Source organism: Ursus arctos, unplaced genomic scaffold (genome assembly GCF_023065955.2).
Source record: "Ursus arctos isolate Adak ecotype North America unplaced genomic scaffold, UrsArc2.0 scaffold_16, whole genome shotgun sequence".
NCBI classification, from domain to species: Eukaryota; Metazoa; Chordata; class Mammalia; order Carnivora; family Ursidae; genus Ursus; species Ursus arctos.
Window position 1 is genome coordinate 1,384,268 of NW_026622830.1, and position 16,180 is coordinate 1,400,447.

The 16,180-nt window shown below is 58.7% G+C and overlaps 1 protein-coding gene across 9 annotated transcripts in view; it reads right to left on the reverse strand.

The window, feature by feature from the left end:
• Positions 1–1,408: 1,408 nt before the first annotated feature.
• The window catches only part of LOC123001300 (uncharacterized), a 50,112-nt gene continuing 35,340 nt past the window's right edge, over positions 1,409–16,180 (reverse strand). The window contains exons 3-6 of one of the 9 annotated variants that reach the window (XR_008959315.1): positions 14,407–14,536; positions 11,132–11,221; positions 3,850–9,828; positions 1,409–1,942 (exon numbers count right to left, since the gene is read on the reverse strand). Coding sequence is in view for 4 of the 9 variants with exons in the window: in XM_057312444.1 (XP_057168427.1) it covers positions 9,611–9,828; positions 11,132–11,261; positions 14,407–14,539 (481 nt within the window). In the remaining 5 variants the exon portion in view is untranslated. Of the gene's footprint in view, positions 1,943–3,849; positions 9,829–11,131; positions 11,262–14,406; positions 14,540–16,180 lie in introns of those variants that run through there. The other 8 variants (XR_008959317.1, XR_008959316.1, XR_008959319.1 and 5 more) reach the window with 8 other exon arrangements.

Genomic DNA, 16,180 nt, shown 5'->3' on the forward strand with positions numbered 1-16,180 from the left:
CTGGTGGAAGCGTGTGGCCTTTGCTGGCCGGTCCGCGTGTCTGTGTGCGAGTGCGGCCGTGGGTCCTGGGGGGGGGGGGGCCGCAGGCCTTTCCTCAAACCCCGAAACCCCGAAGAGAATTCCAGGTAAACAGCAAGGCTGGCATGACCGGGGCTAGTTGGCGTGGAGGGGACTTCCCCAACCCCTCCTTTGTGGCCCGGCAAGCGCAGGGAGGCAGGAAGGCCAGTCTGCGTGGGGGGCCACCCCTGCAGGGCCAGCAGCACCCCCCACCATGTGGGGCAATTCCGGGGGGGCATGGCCGTGCCACGTGGGCCCTGGGCCGGGGGAAGGAACTGGGCTTGGCCTTGTCGCCCTCACATCAAGGCCACTTCCGGGGGCACCATGACCCCAGCATGACTCAGAGCGCATGCCTTTGTGCTCAGGAAACAGCAGGTCATGTGGGGTCACCGTGGTTTCACCGTGACTGTCACCAGGAGCTGGAGTGGAAACATTTGATAAGCCGTGAATCTTTTCCTGGGAAACTCTCTGGTCTTGGCGGGGCGGCCATATAGTCAGACCTCTGGCCTCTGACCCCATCAGCCTGTGGCCAGGCAGGGGCAGATGGGGACACTGAGGCATGGGGCCTGCTGTCCTGGGCTTGGAACAGGCTCCAAGTGAACAGTCTGCAAGAGGACCCAGGGGTGAGGGCTGAGCCACGTCCAGAGAGCGGCCAGGACGCGCTGGTGCGGGACATGGTGCCCGTGTCCTGGGTCCGCTGAGGTGCCACGGCCCCCCTGCCTCCCCCTGGAGGCCAGCTGGCCCCTGGAAGCCCCGGGGAGGCACCGGCGGCCTTTCCCACAGCCCCAACACCCGGTAAATGAGAAAGAAGGCGGCTTTCCCCTCACTTTTCCTGGCACCTCCCTCTGGCACGTGGGTCGTGCGCCCCGGTGGGCAGAGGCCTGTCTTGTTCACAAGCTCGCCCACGTGGGTGCACGCTGGTGGGGTTTCTGTCACCGCCGGTCCCCAACCTGTGTCTCCCTTTCCGCGTCCTGCACTGGCCCAAACCACGAGACTGAGATGTGCAGGAGACTAGAGACATAGCGACGTGAGCAGGGCTGGGGCGAGCGTGTCTGGAATCCCACCCGCCTCCTGCGGGCCAAGCACGACCTGGCCTCCCTCCTACTCGCCCCTGCGTCCGCCTTTCTCTCGGGAAAATGTGAACATGCACAAAAGTAGAGGGAAGAACAGGATGTGCCTGGCGTGCCCACGACCAGCTGCGGTCGCTGCCAGCGCTGACCCCACCCAGCGCAGGCACGGGCCCTCCCGACCCCAGTCCACACAGGGAAGGCGGCATCGATGCCTCGTTCTTGCCTTAAAAAAAAAAAAAGAAACATTTATTATTATTATTTATTTTTTTAGAAAGAGAGAGATGAGCCGGGGGGAGGGGCAGAGGGAGAGAGAATCTCAAGCAGACTCCACGCTGGGGGGGCGGCGACGTGGGGTTCGATCTCACGCCCCTGAGATCATGACCCGAGCCAAAGCCACAAGTGGGACGCTTTACCGACAGAGCCCCCTGGGTGCCCCGAGGGACATTTTTAAAAAACAAACCATGGTTGACCCCCTGGGTTTCCTTTGTTTCACTCTGTTGTCACCATCGCAAACGTGCGGGTCTGCGGGCAGTGGACGGGGCTGACCCTGGTGCCCATCACCCTCACTGCTGCTCGGATCCGCCCTCCCGTCCTCTCCTCCCGCCCTTCCGTGGGCTCCTGACCCGGGCCAGCCGAGCCGCCCAGCCCCGCGGTGCCGGTGCTCCTGGCTCAGGCAGGCGTGGCCCGGAGTCTTGCCCGGTGCCCAGCCCCTCCCTCCACGGCCGAGCCGTCTCTGGGGGCTCATCACAGGGGACACTTGCACCTCCCGCATCCGGTACGAGTCTTCTCTCCACATGAGCGCTCTTTCTGACGGGCTGAGGAAGAGTGGAAGGAGAAGCAGACGGTCAGCCGGGTCCTCTTTCCAGGCCTGCTCACGGGGTGCACATCCCGGCCGCGGGGGGGAGGGCCCCGGAGGAGCAGGGGGACCTGCGTCCCCACACAGGCCACCGCTGTGGTCCCAGCAGGGTGGGGAGGCCCCAGGAGGTCCTGTGCTGGCCCGGCCCCAGGGCCGGTGTCTCGGTAACTGGGTCTGATTGAGACCCACTGACACAGAGCATTTCTCTTGGAGCACTTCCCCGGTTCCTGAGGAAGGGAGCCCGTCACCCGCTGGGTTGCTCAGCCACAGCTGAGAACCTGGTGTCTCGAGAGCGTGAAACACCCGGTTCCAATGGGCGCTATCCCCAGCGGATCCGGCCAGACCCGGCCCCACCTGCGCACTGAATGCTGTCCACACGGACGGCTGCGCTGCCCCATTTCATCCAGAGCTGTGTGGACGTCCTGGTCAAGCTGAGGTCTGGCCCCAGCGTCATTAGCAATGACGTGAGACGCTGACGATCTGGGTGGGGCTGGTGCGTGTGCAGCTCAGCAGGACGGGAATGGGTGCAGCTCTGGGGGCGGTATCGATGCGTGACCACTATAGGCCCTCGTGTCTCCCACCACCTGCCACCTGCCACGGTCACACGGTCACCGGGCCTCGGAACCTGGCAGGGCACACGTCCCTGGTGGAGGCCCCCAGGGCTGTGGCCGGTCACGTCCCCTGCAGTGACACCCAGCGCAGGCCTGACCCTTGGCTGCTGGCCCATGGGCTGGGCTCCTCCACAGCGCACTTGGGCCCTGCGCCAACACCTCATTTTCTTTCTGGCCCTGCCTGTCCTGAGCCAGGACCAGAACCTTCCGCCAGCCCTGGAGAGGGGCCTTGCTCCTCCCAGCCTTTGTTTCCCTATCTTGAAAAGGAGGCAGTGGGACGCTTAAGTCCCATTGTCTTTTGAAGTTTGCTGTTCTGTCACAACAACACAGGGTCCCGGTGGCACAGAGCACCCAACAGAGCCACCCTGAGTTCCAGCCAGGAGCCTTCCCGGGACTCCCCTGGCAGCCGGCATCTCTCGGCAGGGGAAGTGGGAGGTGTCGGATTCACTGGGGCCCCCACGGCCCTGGCCGCACCCCTAGTGTGGGGAGCAGCAGGTGGACACATGGGACCAGAGACAGGGACGCCGGGCTCAGGGACCCGCCATCTGCAGGCGGGCTCTACTCTCTCGGCTCAAGTCAGTGGGGCCCCCTGAGACGTGGCATCTCTATATGGCTGATGAGGAGCTGGTGCCTGTAAAGTATGCGGCTAAGGTCTGGGAAGGCGGGTGACACTCAGGTGAGGAAAGCAGCTGGCCACCCGTGGCAGGGCCACCGAAGCCGCCAAGGACATGGGGCAAGCCGGGCAGCGTCCAGGGCTGGGCCGCCCCTGTCTCCCTGCCACCACCTTCTCCTCCCTTCCTTCCTGTTCAAGAAAAGTTTCCAGGGAGGTGTGGCTGAGAAGGGAGCTGCCCTTTGAGGAAGGGGCTTGTGTACGTGGGGCACAGGACCCACTTCTCTGTGCTCTCGGCTCAGGGGCACACTGGCTTGTTGAGAAAGGCTGCCCGGGCCGGGGTCCTGCCCTGGGCCCATCTGGCTCCAGCAGCCACAGGACACTGGGGCATCTTGCTGGGGTCCGCAGGCGCACAGTGGGGGGGAGGGGACGGGCAGGGCATGTGGTCAGGGCCCTGGGACCCAGAGCGCAGGCCCTGGGCAGCAGCCCGGAGATGTCCGGCCAGCCACTGGTCTGCACTCTGCTGAGCTCAGGAACCTCAGCCTCGCCCGAGGGCTGTGCGTGGAGGGTGACCTTGCTCTGTCACCTTGGGAGCCCTGGAATCATACAGTACCTGTCCGTTTGTGTTTGGCCAGCGCCACTTACAAGACTGTCTTCAAGCTCCATCCGTGTTGCAGCACATCGCTCTTTTTAAGGCTCAATTATACTCCGTTGTGCGGATAGACCACATTTTGTCGATCTGTTCCCGGGCCAACCCCTTGGCTGCTGTGAATGGTGCTGCTGAGCACACGCTGTGCACATAGCTCTTCCAGATCCCGCTCCCCTTCTTCTGGGGGTTCCACCCGTCAGTCGAAGAGCTGGATCAGACGGTAATTCTGCAACGGATTCTACGAGGAACTGCCACACCATTTCCCAGCTTCGCCCGTCTCGTACTGTATCCAGGCGGACTTGTTCGGTGTTCGCGCTGTGTCTGGTTTCTTGCAGGTAGCGCCATGTTCTGAAGGTTCCCGTGGGTTGTCGCTCACCAGCGAAGCCTGTTTATTGACTTTGCAGTATTGTACGCCCTCGGACTAACACACAGCAGTTTACTCGTGCTGCTGTTCATGGGCGTCTGGGCTGTAGCCAGTTTGGGGCTGTGAGGGACGGTGCTGCCACGCCCACGGAGCAGGTGCCCCGGTGAGCCCATGAGTGCACTTCCGATGGGTGCAAGGTGCAGGCCCCAGGATGTGCACACGCCTTGGCTGGGTTGGTATAATCCACGTAAGCAAGATCCCCTGGGAAAGAGGGTGTGTCGGTCTTGAATAAACACAGCAACGATACCAAGGTTACCCGGAGCACGAGTATTTACGAGTACTTCCAAAGCGGACTCTCACGCTGTGACGTGCTTCGACAAGGCAGACTCGGTGATTAGCGGTCGGGGTGAAACAAGGAGGTTAGGTGGCTTGCCCTGGGTCCATTGCTGGTGGGTGTGGAGCCCAGGCCCAACCCGGCAGGCAGGGGGCGCTGGTCCCACAGTGCACAGTTTTCACCCATGTCCTCTAGCTCCCCATCGCCGGCATTACATTTTTAAAAACCAGTTATAATTGCAAGGGAAATATTGTGACTGTCATCCCGCCCCAGCTCCCCGGCTCTCTCCCCCTCTGTTACGACAATAACTGGCTTGCTAAGACGATGGGGCCCGTCTTCCCCGTCCGCATCCGCGATCCTGTGTTTGTTCAAGTGCGTGCTTCTTTGCACTATGATCCCAAATAACTCAACTCAAAGTGAGTCATAGAACAAAATCAATGGGATCAGAAAGAGGAGCAGTCAGCAGGAGAGCCAGGAACCTGACCAGCTTGTCTTGTCAATTCTTCGGATTTGCAGTAAGTTTGTGAAGGCCCCTTGGTCCCCTGAGAGCATTTGCAGAGATGACCACTGTCCACATGCCCTTGACCATCTGCTCGTTACACTCTTCACTCCTCTCTTGCAGAACAGTGTTGGCATCTGTCCACTGCTTCCATAACTCTCGGCAGCACTCATGGTCACGTTCCTTGTCCATAAATGTTGCTCTGCAGGGTTTTCAGTGGCTGCACGCGGTTCTCCCCGATCTGATCACGTATGTAGACGGTTTCCGGCTTCAGCTGTTATGTGTCATGACTATTCTTACATGCAAATCCTCACGCAGGAATATATGTTTTTAGGACATATTTCTATGAATTTTATCGGGCTCTTGGTTCATTGTCTCCAAATGCACCGCATTGCCCATCTTCCGACCCTCCAGAAAAGGCATGCCAATTTATACGTCTACCAGCAGGGCATGAGGGGTCTTTTTCCCTGTTCTTTAACCAGAATTGGTTTTATGATTTAAAACATTATTTACCAGTTTGACAGAAGATAAACTGAGTGCCTCTGACGGCATTTCACGGCATTCCTTTGATTCTGGTGACGCGAAGCACTTGTCAGCAGCTCACTGGCTGCAGTGCAATTTGCCAAATGCCTGTGCAGGTCTTTTGCCCATTTTCCTGTGGGCATGCTTGTCCTTTAAAAATGTACTGCTTTGTGAGATCACTATTAATCGTTTGTAATACATATTGAAACATTTTCTCCTGGTTTGCCCTTTGCTTTTAATTTTGGCTCATGGGGTCCTTAACCATCAGCTGTTTTGAGTTGTTATGTGGTCAGATATACCGATCTTTCCTTCGGCAGCACTTGGAAAGGACTCAGCATCCCAGGGCGATAACGCAATTCATCTACGTTCCCGCTATTTTTTCTGTCTTGTGGATTTGGGTATATAGTGATGTGAAGCTTCTAAGCTCTGGTTCAAATTTCTTATTTAAATAATTAGCTAAGGGTCTGACACTAGCGACCGGAGATTGCAGATGGAATATAATTATACGGTTGAAAACGCATAAAGGCTAATTTTTCTGCAGATCTTCACCAACCACCCAGAACAAACGTTTGTTCTTAGTCTGTGGGGCTGGAGAGAATGATTTTCCACCAACTGTGATCTCTCACCTACTGGGCAGTGGCCCCTGGGGTTGGGGGTCCCTCTCAGGACCACTGCCGACCCCCACATGCACACACAAGGTCTCAGACAACAGTGAAGAAGAGCCCGAAGCAGCGTCCCCTTACGTGTGGGGTGTGGGGGTGGCCAGGGCTGCGTGGCTGTGTCGAGGTCAGCCGCCAGCGGGCCGGGGCAGGGTGGGTGCCCGGGAGGGTTTTGGGCCAGACCGAAGGCCTCCTTGCGCCAGGCGTGGTCGCCTAGGAGAATGCCCTGTTCACAACGCTGGGTGGCGTGGAAAAGATCTGATTTGTGGGATTTCATAAATCAAGACTATTTTCGTTTCAAGGGCTGAGAATTGATTAACGTCTGAGCCGTCACGTGTCGTATGGATCTGGGAGGCCAGGCTCCTTCAAGCTCTCTTTGCCGGAGGCCTGAGTATCAGCAGTTTTCCCGGAAAGTAGTCTTTTTTTTAGTGTCGGTGCCGATTCCCGTGATGCCAGCAGTGGCGACAGTGGGCCTGGCAGGCTGGGGACGGCGTGGGGCGCTCTGTGACTGGTGTTTGCACTGCCCCCGGGCTCTGCTCCGCTCTTAAAAAACTTGGCTGGTGGAGCATCTTGGTCCTTTTATGACCCCTTGGGCAGACGCTGAGGCCTCTTGGCTGGAGGTCTCACGACCGCCCTGTTTTCCATGTGAACAGCCCCCGGGCAGCTGGGGACTCCCACCAACAGCAGCTCACTGGGCCCAGGTTGGTGCTGGCCTTTGACATACCGACGGGCAGGGGGCCTCTTAACTGATTTTCCTAATGATCATTTCCACTGTAGAATGGTTCACCTTTGTGAAACGTTTCCTTCGCCCATGATGAAAGTACCGCGGCGTCATTCCCCGCACCCTTGAGTGGGGGCCTTGAGGTGCGAGGCGTTTCCTTCCTCGTCCGAGACTTCAGTGAACGGGACCCACAAAAAGGCCTGAATGTGTGTAGGTGTCGGGTGCATTTGCTGGCACCCCAATGAGGACTGGCCTGGGGCACCTGCAGTCCCCGAAGAACAAGCAACGTGGCGGTAGAGCTGAGCCCACCCACGGCCTGGAGCCAGCTGGGTTGGCCCTGCCTGGCCAACGTCAGACTCGGGAACGAGAAGGAAATGCTTCTTGCCACCAGCCACCGGGAGGCTTGTCACGCAGCGGTGACGGACTGACGCAGTGACAGCTGGGAGGTCTCTGGTGCTCCTCTTATCAATTTAGCTCCTAAACACTTTGGTGTCTGTTGACCTCTCTCCTCCCTCCCCTCTTCCTTCGACCGTGCAAGCTGAGTGACAGCTCGCCCCCTCCAGTGCAAAGCACACTGATGGCTGTCTTTGCTCTTAGAAGCAGACCCCCCAGAGGCCTGACCCGCATCCCTGGGGCGGGGCCGCACTGCCCCCGGTGCTGAACCCGCCCCTCCTGCCCCTCATCCATCTCCCCCTTCTGTCTTCATCCATAGTGCTGCTGGAAGAGCAGCTCAGGCCCCTCGGCCATCAGTAAGCCGGCCTGCAGGCCCTGGTACTGGAGCCGGGGCTGGGGCGCCCACACCTCTGTGGCCTTAGCCAGCAAACAGGGCTGCTGGTGTCCGCCCAAGCTCTTCCTTCCGACTGGGCCTTGAGCATGAGACGCCATGGTCCTCGCAGCACCTCATGCTGCATTTCTGCCGACCCTGTGATCTTCCCAGGTGTCCCGAGCCATGAGGGGTGGGGACACTGGCTCTGGTCCACGCAGGCCAGCGGCACCCAGTCCTGCCTGCACGGCCTGGCCGCACGGCAGCTCAGGGGAGCACCGAACTGGGAAGGGCACGTGGGCCCCGCTCTTGTTTGCCTGCAGAGGCTGCCAGACTGGCCACACTGTCACCTGGCCACGGACAGTGAGGGGTGCCCTTCTCAGCTGGCTTCTCCCACGCCAACCCCGCAGCTCCAGCCCAGCCCACAGGAGGGGCCATGACCTCACCCACCTCCTCCTGTCCCACTGTTCTCTGCACAACAGCCATGAATTTAAACTCATCTTGAGTGTAGTCGACAGCTCTCAACCCCTGCCTCAAACCCCAGCGTGCGCCCACCCACACCCATCGGCCCCGGGCACCTCTGTGTTTCCTGCTGCGGGATTTTGTGTTTGCGTGGACCATCGCACCCACAACGGGGCGCCAGACCCACGCGTGTGGCTGCACAGCTCTCAAGCCCCTCCCTGCTTCTAGGGCTGAGGCAGAAACACTACACGGATGCTCCCTGGTCTCGGCAAAACTGCCTTTTCTTCAGCGAACGTTCGAACTGTGATTTTTCCCCTTCCTTTTCTAAATACACACTGAAATTTCAGGAGAGTTTTAGATTTACAGAAAGGTTGCAAAGAGAGCATGGGGGGTCCCCACACGCCCCACGGCTCCCATCTCACACCGTGGTGGTCCACTTGTCACAACGAAGGAGCGTGGGATGGGAACCGGGCTTCACTACTGTCCTCGTGTCCTCTTTCCGCCCCAGGACCCACATGACACTGGGTCAGCACGTCTCCTTGGGCTCCGCTCAGCTGAGACGGTCTCTCTGGGACTTTCCTTGTTTGGGTGACCCGGCAGTTGTGAGGACGACTGGCCCACTTTTGTAGAATGCCCCTCAATTTGGATTTGTCTGAGGCCCTTCTCATGATGGGCTCATCGTGGCTTCTCTGCTGCCCCTTGCCCCTTGCCTCAAGTGAGACCAGTGCCACGCCGCCCCAGCACGCTCCTTCAGCCTGAACACAAGCCAGCCCCCTTCAGTTGCAGGTGACAGAAGACACCACCTGGAAGGTCAGGGCATGCTCATTTCAGGTATGGCTTGATCAAGGGTTTAAAAGGTGTTGCTAAAATTAGATTTCTCTTCTCTGCGACCCATACACATTGGCTTTGCCTCATGAGTCCACCTCACCAACATGGAAACAGCCCCCAAACCCCACCTCCTGGAACTGACTCAACGCTGATGTCCCCAGGGTCACGTGCCCAAGCCCGGACTGCAGCCGGCCAGCCGTGCCTGGTATGCATGGCCTGGAACAGAGCAGCGGTGTATGTCCAAGGCAAAACCAGTCCACCACCACCATAGGAAGAGGGGACAGGGCCCCCACAAATGTCTTCTGCAATGGGGAAGGGATTCTCAGCAGACATGGGCCCTCCAGCCCTGGAGCCACGGGGAGGCGGGGTTGGGGTCAGGAGGTGCCTCAGCCCTGGCTCGGATCGTCACACAGCGTGACACACAGTGTTCGTGCCCCCACGGTAACTTTCCAGGTGAGTGACCATGGAGCAGTGAGGGCATCACTGCCTTGGTTCGAAGCAGGCCCGTCATCTGGGGCCGAGTGACACAGAGGCTCGTGCTGGAGCACGCTGCAGACCAGGCCCGTTTCATCCATCAGGAGCTGGTCTGGGGAGACGACCGTAGGCTAGTTCCCTTGAATGGTATTTAAGGAGGAATTCATTTTTATGATGACCTTAATGAGCATGGCCCGTGATGGACACACAGCGGCCCTCGCCGTCTTCAGCAGGAGGCGAGCGGGGACTCTGCGGGCACCCCGCTCACAGGGTCTGCTCCGGCGGTGACAAGAACAGGAGAGTCCCAGGGCTGAAGCCTGCCGCCTGGCTTTGCTAGGGTGTCGGTCACCTGTGGTAGGGGACACGCAATTGATGCATAGGGATTTTTGACATTTGCAGCTGTCGCAAATCCATGTATCCACCCTTGGTTCCCACCCCTGCCTGGGGCTCCGAATTCTCAGAAAGGGGGAGCTGGTGGCCAGCTTCTGTGTGGTGTCCTTCCGTGGGCAGGCCTGGGGAGGGGGTGCCCTGGGAGTGCAGCATCCCCCGGGAAGGCGCCCTGAGCACAGACAGGAAGATGCGGCGTGGGGGGCACCCTCCCTGGCCCGAGTCCCCATCCCTGCCACGTGGAGGCATCCGGCAGCCGAGCTGAGTAAAACTGCTAAGGAGTAACACCAGTTACAGACGGGCCTGCTCGGACTCCAAGAGTGCTTTGCTGGCGCCCAGCCCAGCACTTCCCGGCTCAGCATCCACATGAGGGTCCTCGGGGAGCAGGGAGAGCCAGGCCGAGCCCGCCACCCCCTCGCTCTGCCCGGAGTGCGCCGTTGCACAGCGCTCTTGCTGGCTGTGTCAGTCCCTGCTCTCTGGCAGGGGATCCTCTCAGTGTCACGAGCCTCCTCAGCTCAGTGTCTCTCTCTCCGGCTCTCTCTGACCCCCTGAGCCTTCCGCTTCCCGCGGGACCGCGGGTCATGTCTCCCACTGGCGTGAAAGCAAACGATTCCTCATCACATTTAGAAACGGGCGTCCCCTGTGAGTGCTCTGATCCCCGCTAAGGAAACCATGGTGACGAGGGATGGGCGTCCATGTGCATCTCATAAAGCTGCTTACACAGGTGTGAGGAAGAACCTTCGGAGGACAGTACTTTCACTGCAACTCCCAAAGTGGCAGAGTTGAAATTCCCCTGGGACGCCGACCCAATTACTAATCAAGCCGCAGCGTGACCTCATGAGAGTTTATGTTAAATACAGGGAATGTCCTTCATAATGGCCACTGTGGGCTCTGCCAGCGGCTCATTCATATTCACGGCCACTCACACCCGCAGGCCCGCTGGTCATGAAGCTGGGAGCTGCCCCGCGCCCCACGAGGACGAGGACCGGCCTGCAGGACAACCGTCCTGCCCCTGCCCCAGACTGGGCACATGCCAACCCCAGCAGGAGACGACAGGCTGTCTCCCAGAGATGCAGAGGCACGGAGACACCTGGGGGGGTGGTATGGGAACCCAAAGGGGTCCCAGGTGGGGGCTTGACGGGACCTGTCGGATGTCTGGAGCCAAAGGGTCCCGGAAGCCCCATCTTCCCTCTCAGGGCCCACCCTCTCCGCCTCTGCCTTCCCACCTCGCCACTCCCCTGCCGGGCCCCTCTGAAAACTCTTACTTTCTCCAAACGTGGTTGTGACGCGGTGCCTGGAGCTGGCTGCCTGGGTCTGCGCTGGACGCGAGCACCGTTCACGCAAGTTCTTTGACTCTGGAGACAGGACAGGTGTGGGCCTTGAGCTTAAAGCCTGCTGAAGGGTGAGGAGCGAAGGGCTCACGCAGGCCTGCTGGGCACAGGGGGCGTGGCCGGGTGGGCAGGAGCGCTCTGGAGGCCCCGCCTCCTGCCTGTCCCAAACCCCAGGGACCAAGGCTCGCAGGCTTTTCCGTGCCTCACCCGCAGCCACTCCCCCTGCTCTCGGCTGCCCGGTGGAGAGTGGCTGGCTTCCGGGAGCAAGTGTAAAGACCCTGCCCTCAGAGCCCAGCCTGGGCTGAGACCCTGCCCTCCACACACCTCCCTCACCTCTGGGCCAGGACGGGAGGTCCGAGGCCTGCCGTGACCTGCGGGTCTGCCTGGGCCCGCTGGGCAGGCACTCTTACCTGGGAGAGCCTGCTGGGGGTGGGGGGGCAGCAGGAGGAGGGGAGGCTGGAGGAGCAGCTGAGGCCGCATTGGCTCCGCCAGCAGTGTGCACGCTTCCCGCCTCAGGTTCTGAGCAGGGAGTCCCCGCTCCCAATCTCATGCTGAGCAAACCTCAGAGTTGGGGTGGGGACGCATGTTCCCCAGGGGCCCGGCTGACGGAGAATCACCCTCCAGGGAAATGGAGCAGAGAGCCCCCCAGCTGGTGGGACCATGGCAGAACTTTGGGTTTTAATGGCTCGGCGCCCACCCCCACCGAGGAAGGAGGTTCCTGTGCGGCTTGTCCAAGTCCTGGCCCACAGACTCTGAGAGCAGCGGACGGGGTCATCTTACAGCCTGAGTCTGAGTGCTCATGATGTAGCAGTAACTGGAACAACGTTTGAGGTCCGGGGACAGGCCATTCAGAGGCTGATCCCCGTGGGCTACCGGCGGAGGCCGGAGCCTTTATTGTGGCTCCTGCTGGACAAGCATCTCCTGCCACAGCTCAGCTGATGCGCTTGGGTTGAAGCAAACATTAGCTTCTCAGGCTCACCTCCCTCACACACACTCTCGGTGCCTGGGGATTCTCCTGCCACAGGGCCTTTGCACATGCGGGTCTGGCCTCGGGGGAAGGCTCCCCTGACCCTGTATGGGGCAGGGCCTCCATTACACACTGCCCCTGCACCCGCAAACTCTCCTGGTTCCCACCATGTCTGTGCCTACTGTTTCCTGCTGGGAACATTATCTGGCAAATAGTAGGAACTTAATTTGCATCTGTAAAGAAACAGTGAATGCAGGAGTGAAGGGCATGCAGCCCGAGTGTCCAGTCCTTCCCCATCTGTGGCTGAATGATGTGCCTGGTGCCTGCAGGCCCTGCATTCCCACCTGTGCTCCAGGGCTCACCCCCCCACACTGTGAGCCCCCAAACACCTGGGGAGCTCTCGAAACCCTAAATCCTTAACCTGCTCTCAAGTCTCCAGACATTGCCTTCTCCCCTAAAACAGTTAACCCCTGGGACAAGAGCTGCCAGCGAGATCCAGAGAAGAGCTGGGTTTCCAGGCTTCCCTTATTTAAACAAGGAATTACCGCTCACTCTCTCTGGGAAGCTCAGCTTCAGGGCACACTTCACGCTCTGCTCTTCAAAGTTTCAAAGTCTGCACACGTGGGCCGTGGGTCCCCCAGACCCTGAAGGGAATTGGTTTGTCACACAGGATCAGAACAGGGGCCGCCTCAGACATGCACACGGACAAGCCCAGGACCCTGCGGGGGGGGGGGGGGGGTCCCAAGGCAACGACCTAATCACCAGTAACTGCAAATATAAGAACACAACTACCTGTGAGCAGACCCGCAGCACGCAGCAGGCTGGGCCCAGAGCCCCACAGAGGGGCTGTGAGGGCTCAGGCAGGGGGACCTATCCTCAGGCAGCCTGGACCTATCCTAGGCTCTTTGGTGGACATGTCCATGTCCTTCCCAACCTCACCGCTCTTCCCAAACAAGGGACACCAGATCTAGGGGCCGGCCTGCAGCTCCTAGGTGGCAGGTGCATGGTCTGGGGCCCTCGGGGCCTTGCTGCCCCCACCCCCAGCCCCTGCGGGCGGGTTCTGGGAGGCTCCCCCAGGGTGGGTGGGCGTCCCAGGGAACAGGCAGGGAGGGGCCCACGTCCGTCCCCCTTTGGGTGTGGCCAGGGGGCGCACACGCCTGCACGTACCCTCCATCCCAGGCCGCGGTCCTTCTGAGCCCGGAGGGACTGTCGCAGAACGTGTGGGAGGTTCCCCTCCCAGCCCAGCCCGCTGAGTGACAGCCATTGCGGCCTCAGCCCGGGGCCTCGCCCAGCGATAGCACACTAGGGAGACGTTTGGCCGAAGGCCATTAAGCTGCGGTGGAGCTTAGGCCTTGCGCCCCCGTTCCTGCCCCGCGTTGAAGGGCCCGTGTGTGTGAGGTGTCTCTGCTGCCCATCTCTCCACTGAGTCACGGCCGTTCAGCCGGACTGTCCCCACCCCCAGCTCTGAGCTCATCAGCTCTGCCATCACTCATCTGTCCCCAGAGCTGTGGCGTGGGGCCAAGGAAACTTGGGTCCCACGAGGGCTCTGCTGCCCCAAGCGGCTGGAATAGCTCCGAGAATGCCGGGGCAGGGCCTCCGTGTGATGGGGGGACACGGTCCTGAGGCCCCGGCTCTGCCCCTTCTGGCCCCAAGGCCGTGGGTATGTAGACAGGCCGGCTGCTCCAGCTGCTGCCTGAGTCTGAGGATGTTGGTCCGACTTCGAGGCAGAAAAGGAAGATGTTGTGTCCACACGATGATGCCATTTCCCCTCTGCCTGACCTGGCTTTGGCCACAGCCTCCCTGCCAGACGCAGGACAGCTCCGGCCAGCACCCCGGAAAAGAGCCCCCTGCAGACCCTCACCACCTGCCTGAGCACCGGGCTCGGCCCAGTGCCCGGCACATGGCAGGGGCCCACACCGCCCCTCGGGGCTCATGGCGATCTCTCCACCAAGCTTTGCTGTCAGGAAGCCCTTGAAGGAGCACGGACGTGGTGTCTCATACACAGCCCAGGGACTGACTGGGCTCTGGCCCATCCCTCCATGAATTCGGACTCAAGTCTGGACAAAACGCAAACAAGGAGTACTGCTGAGGACACACGAGGGGCTACGACTCTGATAGAAACCCCATCTTCCCAGCGAAAGAAACTGGGACGGGGCCCCTGTAGGCCAGGGAGCGGAGGGGATCCTGGAAGGGAGAGACGGACAAGAGGGTTTCCTCATCGGGTGCACGGCCCTGCACTCACCTCAGAACGACCCTGGAGGGCGCACGCGTGAAGCCCTGCCCACAGAAGGCCAGGCAGGCCTGTGTGCCACACTGCGGTCAGCATCTCCAGGGGATGAGAACAGGACCCGGAGTCACCGCTCGGCATCCCGCTGCTCAGGACGTAAAACAAAATCACTCAGCACAAACCGGGAAAATGAGCCATCCTCAGGAGGACGGACAACGGCCAGATGCCAGCCCCGGGATGACCAGGTACTTACAGTGGGCGTCCTGACTATGTTTTCCGTGATCTCTCTCTCTCTCTCTCTCACAGACACACACAGAATATGACATAAAATGAATGATAAGAATTCTCAGCAGAGAAATAGGAAATATAAAAAATAACCAATGAGTATTTTTGAATCCCAAAATACGGTATCTGAAATAAAAAATTCACTGATGGACTCATAGCAGAACAGAGATGAAGGAGAAAGTCAGTGAACTTGGAGGTAAATGGAAAATATCCAAACTACAGAAGAGAGACAGGAAGAGAAAGCAGAGCAGAGGCTCAGGGACCAGGGGGGACAACATCCGAGAGTCGGGTACACATTTGGAGTTCCAGGAAGAGAGGAGAAAGGTGGGGAAGGTATTTGAAGGAAAAACGATGGAAACACCCTAAATTTAGTGAGAGAAATAAAACATTCTAGAAGCTCAGAGAATCCCAAAGAGGATAAACTTAAAGAAAACCACACTGAGAAACATAATAACCAGATTCCTGAAAACCAAAAAAAACATCTTGGAAGCAGCTAGAGAAAAACAACACGTCACATCCACGAAACGATGATTCAGATGCTTGACGTTTGCTGTCGGAAACCGCGAAGGCTAGACGCCGCCGAGCAACGTCTCTAAGTGCTGAGAGAAAAGCGCGGTCAGGCCAGAGCTCCATTTCTGGTGACTGTTTCTTTCTGGAATGAAGGTAAATGGAGATAATCCCAGATGAAGGAAAACTAAGAGGGTCCACCACCTGCAGACCTTCGCACAGAAACGGTGTGGGAGCTCCAGGCTGATGGGCAGCGACCCCAGGAGGAAGCAGGCTGGTGATTCCCTGAGTAAATATCCAAGTTTGCTTTTCTTCCCCTTTAAAATGAAAAATGGCAATGCTGTGATGGGATTTTCAACACATGTAGGTGTCATAATGTGACAGCGGCAAAGGCCAGTGGGGCTGGGGGTGGGGCTGGGGAAATGGACCTAAATCTGAAAGCTTGCTTTCTTTTATGGGTAGGGGGAAAATACGAAGTCTACGCAGACTGTAAAGATCAAGGATCCTGACATCCCTAGGGCAACTAGTAAAAAAAGTATGTAAAACGAGACAGCCAAAAGCCAGTATATACATTAAAAGGGAATACTAAGAACATATTCATTAGAACAAATAACCAAACCCAGAGGAGACAAACAGAAAACAAAAAATAAAATGACAGACCTAAATCCAACCATGTGGGTAATTACATCAAATGCTAATGGTTTAAACATCCTAATTAAAAGAAAGAGATTGAGGGGCACCTGGGTGGCTCAGTCAGTTAAGTGTCCAACTTGGTCTCGGCTCAGGTCTTAATTTCAGGGTCATGAGTTCAAGCCCCACATCGGGCTCTGCACTGGGTGTGGAGCCTACTTAAAAAAAAAAAAGGGCAGAGATTGACGTAGTAAATATAAAGAAGCCAGATCCCAGTACATACTAGTTACAAGAGACACACTTCATATACAGACACAGGTAGATAAAGTCATCTGAAGGGACAGATATTCAGCTATTCCCCTCCCCA